General features: G+C 54.3%; 1 protein-coding gene across 8 annotated transcripts in view; it reads right to left on the bottom strand.

Annotated features, from left to right (window-relative positions):
• The window catches only part of NSD2 (nuclear receptor binding SET domain protein 2), a 76,386-nt gene that overhangs the window by 8,935 nt on the left and 48,991 nt on the right, over window positions 1–18,460 (bottom strand). For 7 of the 8 annotated variants that reach the window (XM_060298877.2, XM_030876691.3, XM_060298875.1 and 4 more), the window contains exons 10-18: window positions 8,644–8,775; window positions 8,365–8,488; window positions 7,723–7,923; window positions 6,767–6,946; window positions 6,227–6,383; window positions 5,890–6,095; window positions 4,842–4,945; window positions 3,232–3,501; window positions 2,263–2,379 (exon numbers count right to left, since the gene is read on the bottom strand). In XM_060298877.2, coding sequence (XP_060154860.1) covers window positions 2,263–2,379; window positions 3,232–3,501; window positions 4,842–4,945; window positions 5,890–6,095; window positions 6,227–6,383; window positions 6,767–6,946; window positions 7,723–7,923; window positions 8,365–8,488; window positions 8,644–8,775 — 1,491 coding nt within the window. Of the gene's footprint in view, window positions 1–2,262; window positions 2,380–3,231; window positions 3,502–4,841; window positions 4,946–5,889; window positions 6,096–6,226; window positions 6,384–6,766; window positions 6,947–7,722; window positions 7,924–8,364; window positions 8,489–8,643; window positions 8,776–10,533; window positions 16,242–18,460 lie in introns of those variants that run through there. The other variant, XM_030876696.3, reaches the window with a different exon arrangement.

Here is an 18,460-nt window from a genome sequence, read left to right as displayed (position 1 = left end):
GCAGTGCCTTGTGGGATCTTAGTTCCTCGACCAGGGATCGAACCAGGGCCCTGGGCAGTGAGAGCTGAGTCCTAACCATGGGACTGCCAGGGAACTCCCTACCTCGTGTTTTCTGATTACTATCTTTTCTCCTTTTTTCCTCCCTCCTCCCTCACTTTCTATTGACGGACACTTTTCTTCATGCACTTTCCCACTCTCTCACAAGGTGGAAGTTACACTCTCCATTTCTACTCATTCAGTCATTTCCTGCGTATGCCTGACAAAGCACGAGTTAGTGAAGCCTCCCCTCCATCCACAGCAAACACGCAGCTCCCACTGGCCTCGCCTCTCTTCTGACGCCCTCTGTGGCGCCATCCCGGCCCCGCTGCCCCGCATTCACCAGCACTCAGCACCTGTGACAGCCACACCCGCACGCGTGCCACCTCTTGTCCACCATCCTTCTCGCGCCTCACACGTAACTTCTGAAGCCCCTGAAGAACCTCCTTTACTATCTCCTCCGCCACGTGACGCTGATGGTCAGCTCGCTTGGTCCCGGCCCGGAGGGTGCGAGGTGCAGGGCCAAGGGGTTTTCTCCCTGAGGAGTAGAAGTGTCCCTGGTTTCCATCATACTAGGAGGAGGCTGACCATCTGACTGTCGTTCCCTGGAACACGCTCCGTCTTTTTTTTCTCGGTTGTCTTTTTCTTTTGTTTTGGCTGCACTGTGCGACTTGTAAGACCTCAGTTCCTCGACCAGGGATCGAAGCTGGGCCCTCAGCTGTGGAGGCGCCGGGTCCTAACCACTGGGCCCCCGGGGAGTCCCTCTGTTGCCCTTCATCCTTGTGGTGTGCGGCGTCTCACAGGCGTTTTGTTTAAGCAGCACGCCTAGGTATGGATTTCTAACAGCATGCCTAGGTATGGGTTTATTTTTATCTGTCCTGCCCAAAACTTCTTCAGCTTCAGCCATGGAATGATCCGTGTCACAGAGGTTCCATAAATTCTTTCTCCGTCCCGCCTCTCCCCCAGGTCTCCCTTCCGTCTTCCTTCTGGAACATCTACTGAGCGTCTGTCTTCCCGTCTCTCGGCCTCTTTCTCCAGCCTCATCGCTCCATGTTCCCGTGCCGCGCGTCCAGACGGATTCGCAGAAGCTCCTTCTGCTGCAGTCACTTCCCTGCTGCGGTCTAACTTTTCTTAACCCGTCCACTGGGTTACTTTCAATGACTATATGTTAACTCCCAGTTTTAACTGTTGGTTCACATCTGCCTGATTCATCCCTCAGTGTCTTGTTCCCGTGTCTCTAAACCTCCTTTTATGGCTTTAACCGTCTGTAACGTGTTGATTTAATCCTTTCTTTCAGATTTGATCTCACCCCTCAGATTCTCACCGACGCTGAGCCTCCTATGTGAGGTCTGCTCGCGGAGGTCCTGCTCTGTTGCGCTTGTACCGTGTAGGGAGGTGCGGCTTCTTCTACTCTTGCAGGAAATGGATGAGGGATGCATTGTCTCAACGTCTCATGCGTCGTGGAATTTATCTCGGCTTCAGCCAGGTGCCCTCGGTGAATCATCATTTCAAGGACTAATTTGTATGTTAAGTGACAACCTGGCATTTTCCACAACATGTAAGTAGTTCAAACTTAGACGCCTAAACACAGGAAGGCATAGGCCTAGGGTTCCCATTGCTAATCAAATAACCCCCCTCACCGCCACCACCCAAAAATGAGGGCGGATGGCGGAGGGTACATAAACTCGCCACCTCCTGGGGTTGTGTCTCCTTGGAGCGACCAGAAGGGGCCTGTCAGCTGGGCACCCAGTGTCCCGGACGTGCCCATTCTTCTCCACCCGCACGTGCTGACAAATCGTCTTACCCACCTGCTGAGAACGCTGACAAATGTTCACAAACCTGGGCTTCAGACACCTAACAAGCAGCCCAGAAGACCACTATGTACCTGGAAGGATGTGCAATTCCCCTAACCATGCTCTTCTCTGACCCTGGGAAAGACTGTTCAGTGTACCCGTCACGCATCAGAGGGACACGTGACGCTCCAGGAAGTCCCACGCCGAGAGCCGGTCACCCTGGCCCTCAGGCGGTGGCCAGAAGACACTGCGCTTAAGGAGACAAGCACAGGTGCCTGAAACACACCTACGCAGACGACGTGACAGCGTCACCTGGTGTGCAGTCCGACGCCGCAGGAAGCCCCGTGCGGACAGACACGGGCCCTGAGGACGCAGCGCGTTACCTTGTCTATGGTGAGCAACAGACACGGGCCCTGAGGACGCAGCGCGTTACCTTGTCTATGGTGAGCATGTAGAAGTGGGTGATGTCGTTCTCGTGTGCGCGTCGGATCCTTGCCATGCACTCCTCCTCGTCGATGAGCTCCCCCACGTACTCATTCACAAACTCTCCCTGGAAACCAGAAGCGTGCGCTGCTGATGACCAACGGCCCGGCCGCGCCTCAGCACTGGGGCCCAGAGCCCACGCCGGGAGCAGGCGTCGGGCAGGGGGCTCGCCAGGTCCCTGGACGTTACGGCCAAGTCGGGCAACTCTACGCCTGTCTCGTGGAGGCTGTCACTGAAGCCTGCACCCGAGCCTTCTTCTGGAAGCAGCAGCACGCTAACCCTTGCTTCCCAGCACTCCCGTGTCTTGGGGGCGCTTGTAACCGTCAGCCCCCAGCTCCCACAGAAGCCGCCCTCACCGCTCGACCTCCCCAGCAGAGACAGAGCGGGCGTGGAAACACTCCCACAAGCTCTCCTGCCGGAGCCTGGATGAACCAGCCGGCAAGGCAGGTGCAGGAACAGGGCTGCTGGGATCAGCCGAGCGCAGTCCCGGGTCTGAGGCTGCCGCGCTCGCTCGCTGCGACAAGCACGCATCCCGCCATCCAGCCCGCAAGCGGAGACAGGCTGTGCGTGGTCCCTGTCACCTTCCGACAACCTGGTCCCACACTGTCCCAGGACGGCCCCCACGGGAGCTGCGTCCACGACGCTCTGCTTGGCGACCCTCCTGGCTGCCCTTCTAAGCAAACCTTTCCCTTCCCCACGGCAGCCGTCAGAGTTCTGACTGAGGGCACGTTTCAAGGAATTTAAGGGTTTCACTCTGATAGATATCTTTCATGGAATGTTTTACAATCCTCAGTTGTAACAACTCAAAAACGGTTTTCGAAATACTGTCCTCACATGAGTGCAAGAGCACCACGGGCAAAGCCAAGTCCGAGGAAGCGGCGAGCGAGCCCTGGGGACGGACACGCGCGCGCACACACACCTTCCTGATGTCCCTCTTGGCCACCAGGCCCCAGCCTTTGCCGTCCGTCTTGATGATCTTGGTCTCGGGGTACTGGCGCTTGGTGAAGCACTGGTTCTGGCAGGACTCGCCCGCGGGGCACACCTGCGGGTGGCACTCGAACATCAGCATGCGGTTCAGACACTCCGAGTCGGAGCCGCAGGGGTTCTCGTCGGTGGGCTTGCAGTTGCACTTGGGGATCTCGGAGATGTCCGCCGTGTGGATCTGCACTTTCCCGTAAGGCTTGTTCACCTGCAGGCGAGAGCCGGCGCCTCAGCCCACTCGCCCCCGAGTGCTTCCAGAGTCCCGGCTGCCGCGCCTGCCCCACCCACCCAAGCCTCCCGGCGGCCTTTCAGACTCAGGCCAAGTGGGGACGCGGCCGGGAGGCAGGCGGAGGCGGGCCCAGCCCTGCCCTGGGAGCTTCGCGAGGTGGGCTGCAGGGCAGTCCCCCCAACACCCCGTGCTGGCTCATCTTAGCACTGTGTTCTTCGTTCATCCGAGAGCCAGGCCGTGGTCGGAGGAGAGAGAACCGCGTGGGACCGCTCAGTGATGCGGGGCACCCAGCCAACACCACGAGACCTGATCCCCTCGCAGACCCCCTCACCCAGCGCACAGAGGCGCCCAAGGAGGCGGGCACACGGCGGCCCCGCCCTCGTCAACGCACAGCTCCTTGTTAAGAAACCAGAGCAAACGATAAAGCAGCAGCGAGGATTGAAAAGAAACTAAAGCAGAGATGAGCAGCTCCGGGGAAACCGTGGTGAGAGACGCCCTCTTCCCCGCTGGGGGAGAGACTGCAGTGATGCCAGCGCGTTGGGGGAAAATCCGGAATAGGCCTCAGGAGTCCCAGTTTCATGCTCTCTGACCCAGTAATTGCATGGCTGGGAACTCATCCCAAAGACAAGACTAAACACACATTAGTAGAGGGAATGCTTCCTTCACACAGACATTGACTGCAGTCCAGATTTTAGGAGCAAAGACCGAGCCCCTGAGCTGCCAGAAGTTGGCCAGCACGCGTCAAGAGGCCGCGGGGCCCCGGGCAACAGGGTGCGGGTGCACTGGCTTGCCAAGCGTGGTCGGCTGCGGGGCTCCAGGCCCACGCACTGGGGAACACGGCCCCTGCCCTCCCTCCTGCGCTCCCCACACCCCGAGGCGGAAGGGCGCTCTATCAGGGGCTCCGGCCGCGCACTGGCCTGGGGGGGCCACCGCTCCTCTGAGCCTGTCTGCGGCACTTGGTGACGGTGTACGTGGTCTGGGAGGTCGGCCTGTCCCTCTGCCCCTCCTGCCTCAGGCAGCCTGGCCAGGACTGTAGTTCTAGCCCCCGCTGACCAGCAGGCTGAGCCTCACCCGGAGGCAAAGCAGAGACCGCCTGGGCAGAGACCCCTGCCCACACCCCGTGCCCCCGTGTGGCAAAGGACACGCCGGGTGGCGACGGCATCTTCTCCCCGCCTAGGACGCCTCGTGCAGCTGTCCTGGGCACAGACCCTCGCTTGTGGCCAGCCTCCTGGCCGCCGAGCCCAGCCTGGGGAGGAAGAGTCCGCGGGCCTGAGAGCGACTCACCCCCACCCCCGCCCCAGCGCCGCCAGGATGGTCACCTTGATGTGCTTGTAGGGTGGGGGCCTGCGCGCGCTCTCCTGCGTTTCTCGGGCTTCCCTTTGAAGCTTGATTTCACGGAAACGAGCTTCGGCTTCTTGCAGTGCTAAAAAGTCAACAATGTGTGAGTGAAAGATTTTAGCAAATCAACACATCCGCCCTTTACGCTCTGCATTTTAACGGTTTAGTCTAAACTTCCATCTCACTGCTAAGTGTTGTCTGCGGTTTCCTTAAGACCAGAGGTGGGCCGCACGGCATCCACACAGACGGGAGCTCGGGGACGCCTGCTGGCTAGAGAACCCGGGGGCAGCTCGGTGGGGCCTCTCGGCGAGGGAGCGCGGCGCGTCCGCCCTCCGCACCTGCCAGCCGACCCTAAGCCCCCACACGCGTCCACGTCCGGCGACCTCCCTTTTGTAACAATCCTTGAGAAAGCTGAGGGGTCAGCTGTGCGGAGGCCCCAGGCGAGCAGAGGGCCCGCGGCCACCTCCCCGGAGGGGGCGAGGGCACAGGCCCCACTTCCCCACCGTCCTCACTTGCCGCCCGTCCCGTCCCCTCTGGTCAACCGAGCGAGACCTGCGTGCCGTCTTCTCTGTCCCCACCCAGGCTGTGGAGTTGGGGGCAGGGCGTCCTGTTGACCTGCCCACACCTGCCCCTCCGGGCACCTGAGTGTCTGCTCATGGGCAAAGGGAGCCCGCAAGCCGGTGCACAAGGCCCGGACCGCAGGCCAGTTTCCTGCACGCCGCCATCTCACGTAAAGGCAAGCGGTAAGGGATTCCTGGAAATTAGTACGCAGATAATTTCTTAAAAATAGCTTTAATGCGTGTTAGTGAAAGTCACCACAGACCAATGTTAGAAAAGTCATTAAACAGTACCTCTTACCCTCTGCTTCGACAAACCAGTCTACAGACCTACTTTTTTCTAACGTAAAGTACAGCCGGAATGCTGAGTCCAGCGTTTTCTACAGAAGTCAAACATTTGGAAGCAGAAATGAGGACTGGCAAGGGCACCCGAGCGCGCTGTCTCCGACCACCTGGGAACCAGCCTCCGTACCGTTTTTGAAGACTCTTCCGATCCCGCTGACCCCCTGGTAGCGGCTGCCCCGGTCCCCCTCCATGTACGGGAACACTCGCGCCTGATGCGTCCAGTAATAATCTTTAGACCCAAAGAAAAACACAGGGAATTCTCCAATCTCGTGCTTCATTTTCTGAATATTTGGGGGAACATTTTTGGGATGGCAAACTTCTGCCGGCCACCATCTATTATAAATATTAAAAACAGGATTCACAGACTCTTCAGAGAGAGTGACAGTAATTTCAATGCGTTAAGTTCTGTAAAGTAAAAGAAGACATTTGAACAAGGAAAGAGGGGCAGGCGCCTCCTCCCACACCTGTAGTTCCCCAGCTTCACCCAGATGATGTCCTGGAAGTGCAGCTTCTTCCCGGCCCTGCAGTCGTTGCAGAACCAGCTGCCGTCGGGCATCTCGATGTTCAGGCAGTCGGGGTGGAAGGCCGCCGGGCAGGACTCGCAGCACAGCAGGCTTCCCCCTGCACAGAGGGCGCCGTTTAGCCGCCCCTCCCCCCCCCCCCCCGCCCGGCTCAGCCCCGCGGCCTTCCCAGTCTACAGCTCTTACCCTCTGACCCTCAGACAGTAGCTTAAAGAGTCACCTGCACGTTAACACAAAGCACGTTTTGTTTTCACCACTAACGATGTCCCACAAGCCTGTGAAACGGTCACAGTTAACTCAGAGCTCCCACGTATGCGACTCTACATGTGCAAGCACGGGGCGGCGGCAGGAGGGTGGAGAGCCAAGGCCCGAAAGGCGCTGCAGCCGGGCCCACCCTCGGCCCTGGGAGCCAGGAGGAGCAGCGCCCCGACCGTCCAGATGGACCCGATGGGAGCGCAGGGCCGGCCGCAGGGGGCTCCTCACCTTTGGAGCACACGAAGCACCAGCTCACGTTGACATGGGCGTGATGCCTCTTGCCCTTCCGGGCAGTGAAGTGGTTCGTGCAGATGACGCTGTTGGACGCGATCACCGAGCATCCCGCCGCCAGACACGCGTCCCCACCATGGTAGGCGACCGGGCATCGGACACACCGCATCATTTTACCTGGAGAAGGGGAGACACCCCAGAGCCCAAGGCACTGAGCAGAGCACCCCAAGGAACCAAGCCTCCACAGGTGTGCAGGGCTGCTGCGGAAATACACTGGAAGCAGTTGATGAACAAAATAACTAGAGTGGGAGGGTAAGGATATTTATTAGACGTCATGAAAACACATTTCCTTAAGGCGACGGTGCTTCTAAACGATGTCAGAAAACCGTTAGGCATTTAAAACGCTGTTTTCTAAAATGAGGTCAACCAGGGTTTCTCGGGGGCCCGCGGGGCCGTCCTGTGCATGGGACGGTGTTTAGCAGCACCCCGGCCTCTAACCGCTGGGCGCCAGCAGATACCCCGCAGCATCTCCAGACACGGCCGTGTGTCCCCTGGAGGGCCGGCTGAGAACCGCTGGCGTCAGGAAGCAGAGGTAACCCGCCACCCCCAATCCCACAGACCTAACGTGACAATAACGTAGACGTGACTGGATTTTAAAATATTTTTCTCGCACGTGAAGGACCATTAAAGCCAGAACAAACAGAATCCATCAAAATGGCTCAAAGGCCTCCCGCTCCTAAAGCCAGGGATCTTTAAGACGACACTTAGGGCAGGAAGGAAGGAGACTATCAAGAAAGACCCTAACCCCACCCCGTGCGGAGTCAGTGACAGGAGAACCACCAACCGTTCCTCCAAATCCACATCCGGGGGGACAAGCCTGACAGCCCCTGCCTGCCCTCTACGCGCCTAGGACCGTGTCAAACCGGCACGGAGGCTCTCGCTCGTGTCTGTACCTTTCGACGGCCTTGGGTTCGAGGGGTTGGAAGCATGGCAGCTCAGGCAGCTGTGCAGAGGGCAGCGGAAGCCCCGGCTCTCGAACACCGTCAGCGGGAACTTGCGCACGCAGGCCTCGTGGTAGAACTTCCCACACTGTGACACGACGCAGCGCTTGACGTCGGTCTTGCTCTCCTTACACACGAAACACGAGTGAATCCCTGACGGGGTCGGAGGGGCGGAGAGAGGGGCACAGAACAGGACCTGAGCTGCAGCTCCTCGTGGCTGGAGCACCGGCTCCTCCTTCAACCCCGCCGGGATCTGAGCCCCGGCTCTGCCGCAGGGACAGGCTCGTCTGACCAGGCGGCCCAGGCGGGGCGCGTCCTCAAACGAGCGAGGAGCTCTGGGGAAGGGGCTCCTCCCAAGAAAGGCTCCCACCCTCCCTCCGAGGGCAGCAGACCAACTGCAGAGGTGCCCCACGGCCGGCCCCGGGGGCTCCCGGGAAGGCTCCGGGTGTCCTCCCGACACGGCACCAGTTGTGAAGAGTCCGGCCAGGGGACGGGAGGTGGACAGTGACCTCAGCCGAGAGCCGGAGCACACGGCGGGGCGGGGCGGGTCACGGAGAGACGGGGCGGGACGGGGCGGGGCGGGGCAGGACGTACCTGAGGTGCACTCGCTGCACGTGAACCTCCCCTCCGGCCTCCGGGAGAGGCCCAGGCAGGCCAGGTGGAAGGCGCCGCAGCAGGGGCCCTCGCACAGCACCAGGCTGCCTGGCTTCTCGCACAGCTGCAGGCGACAGGGGCGCGAGACCAGGTGTGAGAAACAAAACTCCACACGATCCCCCGGACCCCCAGGGCTCTGGGGCCCCGGCTGAGGGGTGGGAGGAGGGCCGACGAGGCCGGGCTCCCCGACCGGCTGCTCAGAGGCCGCCCGCCCCTCACCTGACACACGTGCTCCTTCTTGGCGGTCACTCCTCGTTCAGACCTTTTAGACGAGACGGACACTTCGGTCTGGGTCTCGTCCGCACTCTCGTCTGGGGACTCCGGGGGCTCGTCTCCGGGGCCATCCGAGACCTGGGAGGAAAGAGGCGGACGACAGTTCACAGTGGCCGCCAGCAGCCCCGCCAGCTCCCCTCACACGCGGCCACCACTGGTGTCCGTGACAACACACTTGCCGATAAGCTGTGTACAAATTCGGAAACGGGCTCCAACCCGCTTGATGTCTGGTACACAACGTGCGCAAGGGGCACAAGGCTTAACAGCCTCTCCCCATCCCTTAGCAGTGAAGTAACGTTTATGAAAACCCAATTTGGCCTAGTAGTGACCTAAGACGGGCTTGGGGACCCAGAATCTTGGCTTTTCTTACCCGATCTGCCAAAGGTTCAACTACCTTAAGGGAAGGGAAACAAGTTAACCTCCAACATGCTTTTGTGTCAAGTGCAGGCCTTGGTGGCGCGATCGTGTCACTCCGACCGTGGTCAGACGGTCGGCGACCCGGGACGCGCGTGCTCACCGAGGTCAGGAGCCGGTCTTCCAGACTCATCGCACCCGTAACTGACCGCCCGCCCGTTCGCCTCCCCCCACGGGGACAGGTGGGGAGGGGGCACACGCTGCCGCCTGTGCCCACGGCAGTCCGCGCGACAGGCGGAGAGACGGGGACTCGGAGCAAATGCGGTGACTCACGGGCCGTGTTCCGTCCGTCTCGCCTTCATTTACCAGCGATGAGTGAGGCCGGGCTACAGCCTCCCCTCATCACTGTACACGGCTTTTTCCCTCACTTGACCAGCAATAGCAAATCTTTAAATAGAAATCAATAAATCTTTAGTCAGAAAACTTTCTCATATATAAAATTCAGGTTTGTTTAAAGCCTAAAAACACATTTGGTATTTATCTGATGTTTATCAAATAAATGTTGAAAACTGAAATTTTCAACAGAGCAAACGTATAAGCTGCATTTCCTGCACACCTCAGTAATCACAGCAACCAGTAAGTATGATCTAGGCTTGCTGGTTGCCGGTGAACACAAAGCTAGAAATGGAATCGGGCCACACTGTTTTTTAAAAAAAAAAAAAACACCAAAAACAAAAGGAACCCCAGCAGGCCATTGACCCAATTCCGTAGCCTCAGCAGTGAAATGTTCCCAGATTTACCTCCCTGAAATTACGGGGAGCAGCAGAAGGAAAAGCCCTGATAAAACAAAGGGGTTTTTGCTGACTCAGAACCTGGTGTTAAAGTGGGCTGACTTTTTCGAGGGATGTGTTGGCTGACTTGGCACCGGTGGCAGGGTGACGGGTGTGTGGGCCACCGTGCCAGCCTGGATGCTCTCCTAGGCTTGACAGCGTGAACAGCACTAAAGCACAGGTCTCAGCCCGCTGCCACGAGGCTGCCCAGTGGAGCCCTCCCCTACGGCTCACCTCCTAACCCTCCACACTGACACCCGAAAGAAGGCAGTAAACTGGAAGAATGCTCTGAGTTCAAACCCCAATTCAACGTGTCCGTCAGATGCAGGGTCACAGATGGGGGCGAGCACCTGAGGCGAGTCTGTAGCAGGTGCTGGGGCAGCCGGGCACTGGGAAGGGCAGCAGCCCCGCTGGCCCTGGTCCCACTAGGCCGCCTGAGAACCGAGGCCCAAAGAAAGGGCCTTCACGTGGGCTCCAGGGAAGAGCCCGGTGCCCGACCCACCAACCCAGGTTCTTCCCTCAACGTGGCTGCAACAAATTTAAAAGCTAAAAAAAAAAAAAAGAAAAAAAAAAGAAAAAGAAAAAAAAAAAGGAAAAAAGAGAAAGAAAAAATGCACGGAGAGAAAGACAGAAAACACAGACCAGTCCTGGGTCAAAGGAAGGAACAGCACCTTTTATTTAAGATTTACAGAAAAAGTGAGCACGTTTCCACTTGGAGATATTTCCTAAATTAACAAAGTCTGGTTTGAGGAAATAAACACTGAATACATATTTTGAATGGAAGTATAAATGTTCACGACACACACGAGGCGCATGTCCTGATGGGTCTAAGATACACACACAGCATCAGACCTTACAACAGCACAGTCCGTGACGGGCGCGGGAGGGTCCAGCTTCCATCCCACCGCACCCCTTCCCCGCGACTCAGCGGACCCCTAGCACGCGGCCGGCCGGGGGTCTGAGGGCAGAGCGGGCGGGCACCTGGCTCCGGCTGCAGGCTCCACCTCCACGTGCACCAGGGGCCGGTACTTACTCGGAGATGCGTTTGTGAAAGCGACACATTCACCTGCACGGTCCCAACACAGTCCCAAATCTCAGGCTACGACCTCTACGGTCTATTCCATATCCAATAGGATGCATTCGGAAAGAGAAAAACGCAGTGACTGAGTGGACGGACGCGGACTGCCGGGCACTTCCCGCCGCGCCCGAATCCGCCAGAGCCATGCCTGCAGCTGCTCGACCAGCAGCTTAGCTCCTGACTTTCCAGTTTCCTCCAGTCTGAAAATACTCTACTCTACTCAGTATGTGACAGCACGGAACTGCCCGTTTGCCTCAGAAATACATTCCTCTACGGGCAGAGAATGCGGTCTCCGTGATCATTACAGGGATTTTTCAGGATGATTATTAACGAACATAATGTAACCTAGTGAACACATTTAAACCGACTTCGAGAAGCGACTCGTGCGCATCCCAGGCAGGTCCCTCCCTGCCGGGGCTGGAGAGCAGTCCCCTACGCCTCGGACAGAGTTACAGTGAGGTTCAAATCTTTTAACAAAACACATCCCTTCACAAGTTGAACACTACATCATTTTTAAAATACAATTACAGACCTTGAACAACAGATATTTCTATAAACCAACATTACTTTTATGTTTAAGTTATGCTTTTGTAAAGGAAGAAACAGATAACTAGAAGTGTGTTCACATAGGATTTTGGATTGACAAATGATACGAATCCTGTGCCCAGGAGATTTAATGAGCTTAAAGTCAAAAGACTAATCTCAAACAGGTCTTCCAAGTTAATATCACAGTGAAATATTAGGGTGGGATTAAAGTAATTTGTAAATTAGTCATTCATCACCTGAAATACTACAATTCAAACAAAAGTTATTGAACTTGTATTAAAGCAACCCCTCTAGATGACACAGCTCGACCCTTCCTAGCTGCCCCTAAAGTCCAGGTCTGAGTCATGGGAACACACCCTGGCACTATCCTCACACCCACCTTCTAACCAGGCAGCTCCTGTGAGAACCGACAGCCCCAGGAGGCGACAGTGAGAACCACGTGGTGACCAGGCAGGCCGTGGGGCTGCTGTTCCAGACGCAAGGCCAGCCCTCGTCACAGATAAAATGAGTCTCTAAAATGTCCTATCAACCCAACATTGTCCCAACTGTGTCCCCAGCGGGGGCTGTCCCACAGAGAGTGGGCTAGAGAGGGGAGCTGGGGAGGGGCCAGTGCTGAGCGACCCACCCCACCCCCACTGATGGGCCGGGCTGCCCTCCCCAGCCTCAGCCGTTTCTGGAAGGTGCAGTATGCCCCAGACGGTTAGCACATGCTTCGAAACACATGCCAAAGGAGTATATGCAAAACCCCAACACCTACATTCAGGCCAGAAAACACTGTAGCCATGGATCTACCAGGTAACCAGGTAGCTACAAAGGCATCTCACAAGATGAGGCCTGTCTGGTTCCTAAACAGACACTGAGCAGGCGGGAGGGCCCCCCAGGGTGTCCTCGCTGGTGGAAATGCCCAAAGTGAGTGGCCCCTGACCCTGGCAGTACAAGCAACAAGATGGAGGGATGCAAGGCATGTGTTTGTTACCTGCAAAGGCCACCCAACTTCCCATCACTGGCAAGCAAATCAGCACTAATTTCTAATATTCTAGGTAAAACAGCAAAAACAGTACTTAAAAGGATGAAAATCAATTTCACTGACCAAAAATCCTAAAATATACAGGAGTCAGCATATTTCTTAAAAAAAAAAAAAAGGAAAGCCAATCATAGATTTGAGAGCATTTTGAGAAACCTTTTCTAATAAGATAGTGATATTTCGGTTCTTTCAGCAGAAGACTGTAATTTAGATTCATAATCTAAAAGATAAAACTGAGTCCTCAACAACTACTACTTCTGTTCACAGGTTTCTAAAAGCCGAGGTGGTGAAGCTATTGATTTTAAAGCAGAAATGCTAGTTCCACACTAAGTCAAGGCCGCTCTCACACGTCCACATACAAACGACCAGCTGTGACCAGAACAACCTTCAACGTGAACTAACACCTGAAAGGAGCAGAGGAGCTTCAGAAAGGAGCTGAGTCAGAAACCACCAAATGGAAAAGGGATCGGGCACACTTGCCGAAGTCACAGTGACGGTCCTCCCCAGCTCCCCTTTCAGACAGGAGTCCCTCCTGGGCCGGGGCTGGGGGGGTGCCTTCTTGCCCACCTGGGGCCGCACGAGGCCTCGCCCAAGCCAGCCAAGAGTCACCCTCCAGGCAAGCACTGCTCCTTCTACTGGACTCATCAAATGGACAGAGGACGCTCCTTTATATAAAACACTTACACTGCTACTGAAATGATGAACAAAATCTCAGCTCTTCATCTGCCACAGTGGGCCCAACGTCAGGCTTTTGGTGGAGAACCCTAATTTTAAGCCCACACCTGGGCACCTTTTATGTTTTCGGAAGTGGATGCTAATTTACAGTCTGGCTTTTCGTTAGAACATTTCTAAGACAGACTCGATAGGTATGAGAGTCACCCCCAGTCTGGCCATGCTCACACAACCCAGACCTAACCCTGGGGGAGCAGACCAGGGCCCAGGAGACCGAGAGGGGCGGCAAACCTCGCCTTTCCGCTGTCCTCTGCTCCGGTGTATTCAGCTGCTCCCGTCCCCTACCACGGCAACTTCTTGAAATGGCCAACCCCCCCCCCCCGCCCCCGCCGTCCCACTCCCCGGCCCTGAGCACTCCACTTGAAACGTTCCTGTGGTTCTGCGTGGACTTCCCATGAAAACCACGGCATCAAGCACAGCTAACGCTGGGACGGGGACCTCACAGAGACCACCCGGGAGCAGGCTAACCCTCCCACACTCACACACGGCAAAAAGCCACCCTTTTGCCTTACGTTTCTGAAACTCTGCTTCCTTGTGAAACTTCACTTAGGTTTCTTGTCGGTTTTTAGGAATATCCTCTTTAAAATGGTGAGGTTACTTTCAGTTGGGAGGCATAAATGTGCGAGATGCTAAAGAGAGGGCTGAGAGGCAGCCACCTAAGCCCCCCACAGCTGAAGACTCTGGGAAAGGTGCACAAGGAGACAGGAGTCCGGGGCGGCAGTGGGAGCAGCTCTACCCAACACGGCACGGGCCCAGGGGGGCCGCTCCAGTACCGCGGGCTACCTTCATCTCTGGAATAGCTACCATCTCAGCTTCTGTACACTCAGACTAGTGTCCGCCTGTGGCCTCCCGTTTTGTTCCAGAGGCCCTCCTCGCAGCCACCTCCCCACCAGGCCCAAGCGTGGCACGTGGAAGGAGCGGTCACGGCAGTGACTCTGTGCATGGTATAGCCAGTCACCTCAACAACTGTCAGCTCAAATGACCAAAGACCAGGGTGAATCAGCGTTACTTTGACCTTAGGAAATGAAGACATTCCGCGCTAAACAGCAGCGTAATGAATCTGTACTCCTGCAGACAAACTACTGCCTGACCCTAAGCTCTTTCAAAGCAGGAGCCCCTTCCACTCCCCTCCTTCGGGAAGCTGTGGGCAGGCCCTCTCGGGAACTCTGCCCCCCACCAGCGCTCCTCAGCGAGACCACAACAATGCTGACTACATCTGCCTCTGCCTGCTGGGCACCTTCCCGCCTGCCTTGGGATGAGCTCCCCCCCCACCAGCGCTGAGACACACTGCGTCGCCCCCTCCCCCTCTCCTGCACTCACCCCTATTTACTCAGCTGAGGCTAAGTCTACGCTGCTCCTGTGGACACAGCATCGAGTCATCGCCATCAAAAAGGAAGGCGCCCCTTTCTCTGCTGGCTCCTAACCCACCCATCACGTGTCGGTCGCTGGCTGGCTACCAACTCAAAATCCATCATGCCATAATTTCAAACAAGTCTCTTAATCCTGACTGTCAAAGGCCTTCCAGGCTCGAGTCTTTACTTTGGGTAATGGCTTCTTGAACTAGGGTCATTTTTACACCACCGTTCTTCCACATTTTAAAATTTAGTGACTGGTTCTCTGAGAACCCTCATCAGTCCCGAGCTCCTCCACGTCCCTTAGGGACAGCGTGACTGAGGCCGTCCTGGAGGCCCCGTGTCCACGGAGTCTGAGCAGAGTCGCGCCCCCAGCCACCGTCCAGTACCCGGAAGCATCAGTCAAGCCCGGCGTGTGCCGCTTCTAGGGTTACTTTATCCCCGCGCGCACAGTGCAGTCAAGAGGATTGCTTTTCATGCCGAAGCAAAATGTATACTTTTGGATAAAAATGGAATGATGGTGATTTTATTATTTTTATTGTTATAACCATTATTGTCACAATAGCGAACCACTAAGTCCTTGCAAGGCGCCAGGCACCCCAAGTGTTTTACATGCGTTACACTACTTAATGGTTTAGAACACAAGTATTAGTGAGAAACTCTCATTAAAGGAAAAACACACCTGAAGAGTCCACTCGGAATGAACCGAGTGCTACCGGCCTGGTAACGTGAAGAGCCCTCCCGCCTCTATGACCTGAAGGGCACGGAGGCCTTTCCTCACCATGCAAACATGCGGACACCCTGGGGCACACCAGGTGGTCACCCAAGATTGAGACATTTAATATAATGGCTCATGTTCTACAAAAGCAACCAGTGAAGAGGTTGGTGTAAATAACCTGATTATAGGACCCCCCCCCAGATAAGGGTTATTGAATCAAAAGAGTTAAATGGTTCACAATGATACTGTAAATGACATTTTTTTCCTACAAATTTACTATAGCTAGTGTCATAGTAAAACTGTTCAGTAAAAAAAGACAGAATCAAAAGTCTTCCTGCCTTTTATGTTGGAAATTAGTTCACTATCTACAGGATTGAATACATTCCATTAGCAATGAGAACAGTCAACGAGGACTCTTTTTAATGTGTGCTGTTTGTTCATTTTTGAAGGTACAGGTGCTGACATTTTTTTCAATAAAAATTCAGTTAAGTTATGAACTAGAGGAGAAAAACGACCTCTAACAGGATGAACCTCTTCAGTGTGCTGTCCTTGTCACACGCCCAGGACAGCCCCTGATCGAGGGCATCCTTTCAACTTGAAATCTACATTGACCACTGGAATATGAATGTGTTTCTGTTATGAGATGAATGTGATTGGTTAAATGGCCTTGATTAGGTATCTTACCTTGGTCTTAAAATTTGTTATCTGTTTTCTTCATTGTATGTGTTATTAATACCAGTAAAAACAGATTATCACACATCTTCCATAACTGATTGTGAAAGGAATGCCACTGAGTGTGCACGATGACACGCCGCCTGCAGCAGACATCTTGGAAAATTACATCATTTTAAGTGCAGTACAGAGCAGCTGAGTTCAAATCCAACTTGGCTGGTGTGGGCTCCCATAAAAGCTGTTACCAGTAAAGGCGAAAAAAATAAGAATTTGCTCTACTAAGGGAATAAGAAATGAAATTACAAAACACTTAAATCACATTAATTACTTCCCAGGCCTTTGTCATGCAAGTGTGTGATTTTAATCTGTCCTCCTCATTAGGGGATGCAGTACTACTATGGAATAACTATTCTAATGTAAGGTTATATTGATCACATATACCTTGTGTGAGAGGAATTTAGACCACACCATGACCTAAAATGTCTTGAAACACCAACCCTATGAAAATTCCTTATTTTAATCAATGGTGTTGAAAGGAGAGAATATAAACATGCAAAGGGCATGTGACTCACCCCGAATAAGGGGCCAGTCTGAACCCTGCACACAGCAGCCCCATGGTCGCCCAGTGCCCACCAGAACCGGACCTAGCGGCTTCTAGAATGTTTCTTTACAACACTGCGCTTTGCCTCTCGTGCTAAAAGGCACTTAGCCTGGCAGACGTCGTAAGTGTGCACTGTAGTTCAGTAGTGTTAACACAGAAACAGACAAGCCTTCTTGTTCACCTAAAGCGCTTTTAATAAAAATGAACTCTAATGTGAGATTTATATAAGCTGCACAAAAGTGGCCTGATAGAAAAAGCCTAGTAACTTAAATGTTTTTACGTAAGGAACAGAATGCACACTACGGAATCTATGTACCACCTTCAAGATGCAAAATGGTGTATGATTTTAATGTATTTAATATAAATGTATTTAATAATCTACTTCTGAAGTTCTAAAGAATTAAACATCAATTAAGCCTAATGATTGTAAAATGCTTCATCTAAGTCTTCCCAAGTTCAGAACAAATGTCTCAGCCAGGAAGATGAAACGCATCCTGGTCAAAACCAATGTCAGACCGCCAGGTGTGTCTGACAAACATGTTCCCCCTCTAGCCGCCATCCTGGCCCCGCGGTGAGCTGCTCTAGATCCACGCCTCTAACCCACACGACTCACGACCAGGAACAACAGACAAGATCCCAGCGGCCTCAGTGTTTTTCTTTTGATGGTATCTGACAGCAGTGGAAGTAAAAACTCCACCAAATACGTGGGCCAAAATATGATGCCAGAAAAACTCATTAAAAAGTGTTTTGAACAAACTGCCTTAAGTGACAGGGTCTGTGGAACTGAAACTTCTAGTATTCCTCTTTAGAACTGCAGACCACCTTTTATTTAACTTTTTAGGATACTAATCTGAACTTGGACAAGAAAACTAGGAAAAACGTTTTGTATAGAATTTGCCTTTTCATGTCTCAGTAAGCTCCCAGGAGCTCAGCGAATTCTTCCTGTGTTGTCTTGACCGTGCCCAAATGTAAGAAATGTTCAGTTACCTACACCCACTAAGACTGGCCGAGAGCGCCACCCCACACCGCCCCGAGGCCCCTGCACGCCTGCGAGAGCAGAAGCCCACCCCCGAAGGCCCGGCCCCCTCTAATGGGCATAAGCAGCTGATGCTGAGAGAGCAGGGGACACCCCGTCCCCACCATGGACCACAGTGGAGACCACATCAGAAGTGTCGCCTTCTGACCCACTCCCTGCCTCACTACCCTGTTCCGAAAAAGCCCAAGGTGAGCATCTCTTCACAGATAGTCTAAAAACAGGACTCACGTCTACAATGAGAAGAAGAATCACAGGGAACAAAATAACAAGAAATTAAGACTCGACAACAAGCTCCTTGGGTAGTCTCTACAGCTGGGAATCCCAGACTCCCTCTGGACAAAAAAGGGCCATACCTACATTCTGAGGCTGCTTTTCATTTTGTTTTTATTAACGGCAAAGACTTCAGATTTGATGATGCTCTAGATGTCATGATACAGTGAAGTGTGAGAGCCTCAAACAGCTACAATTTCACTAGCGGATACTTTCCGAGTCCAGAAAAGAGAAGTCACATTATCACGGCAGTCCTGACTCACCTCGACACTCAGGGACCTAAAAACACGCCAGAATTTAAAGGACCAAAGCTGTGGACCCAAAGTCACGGAAGGCACAAGGCACGTGCACAGCGTGTGGGCCCCGCCATCCCGCTGCGTGAGCACACCAGCCCCGCGGGCAGCCCCGCTCACGCTGTCAGGTTAGGACCGGGTGAAAAATCCCAGAACCAACATCTTGAAGACAGATTTCAAGCACAATTAAAAGCATCAATACTGAAGTACAGCCACGTACATTTACGCATACACCGTGTGCGTGTGTATTGCTCTCT

The sequence above is a fragment of the Globicephala melas genome, chromosome 5 (genome assembly GCF_963455315.2).
Source record: "Globicephala melas chromosome 5, mGloMel1.2, whole genome shotgun sequence".
In the NCBI taxonomy this organism is placed as follows: domain Eukaryota; kingdom Metazoa; phylum Chordata; class Mammalia; order Artiodactyla; family Delphinidae; genus Globicephala; species Globicephala melas.
The sequence above is the reverse complement of the archived record's forward strand: the minus strand, read 5'-3'. Positions and strand labels throughout refer to the sequence as shown.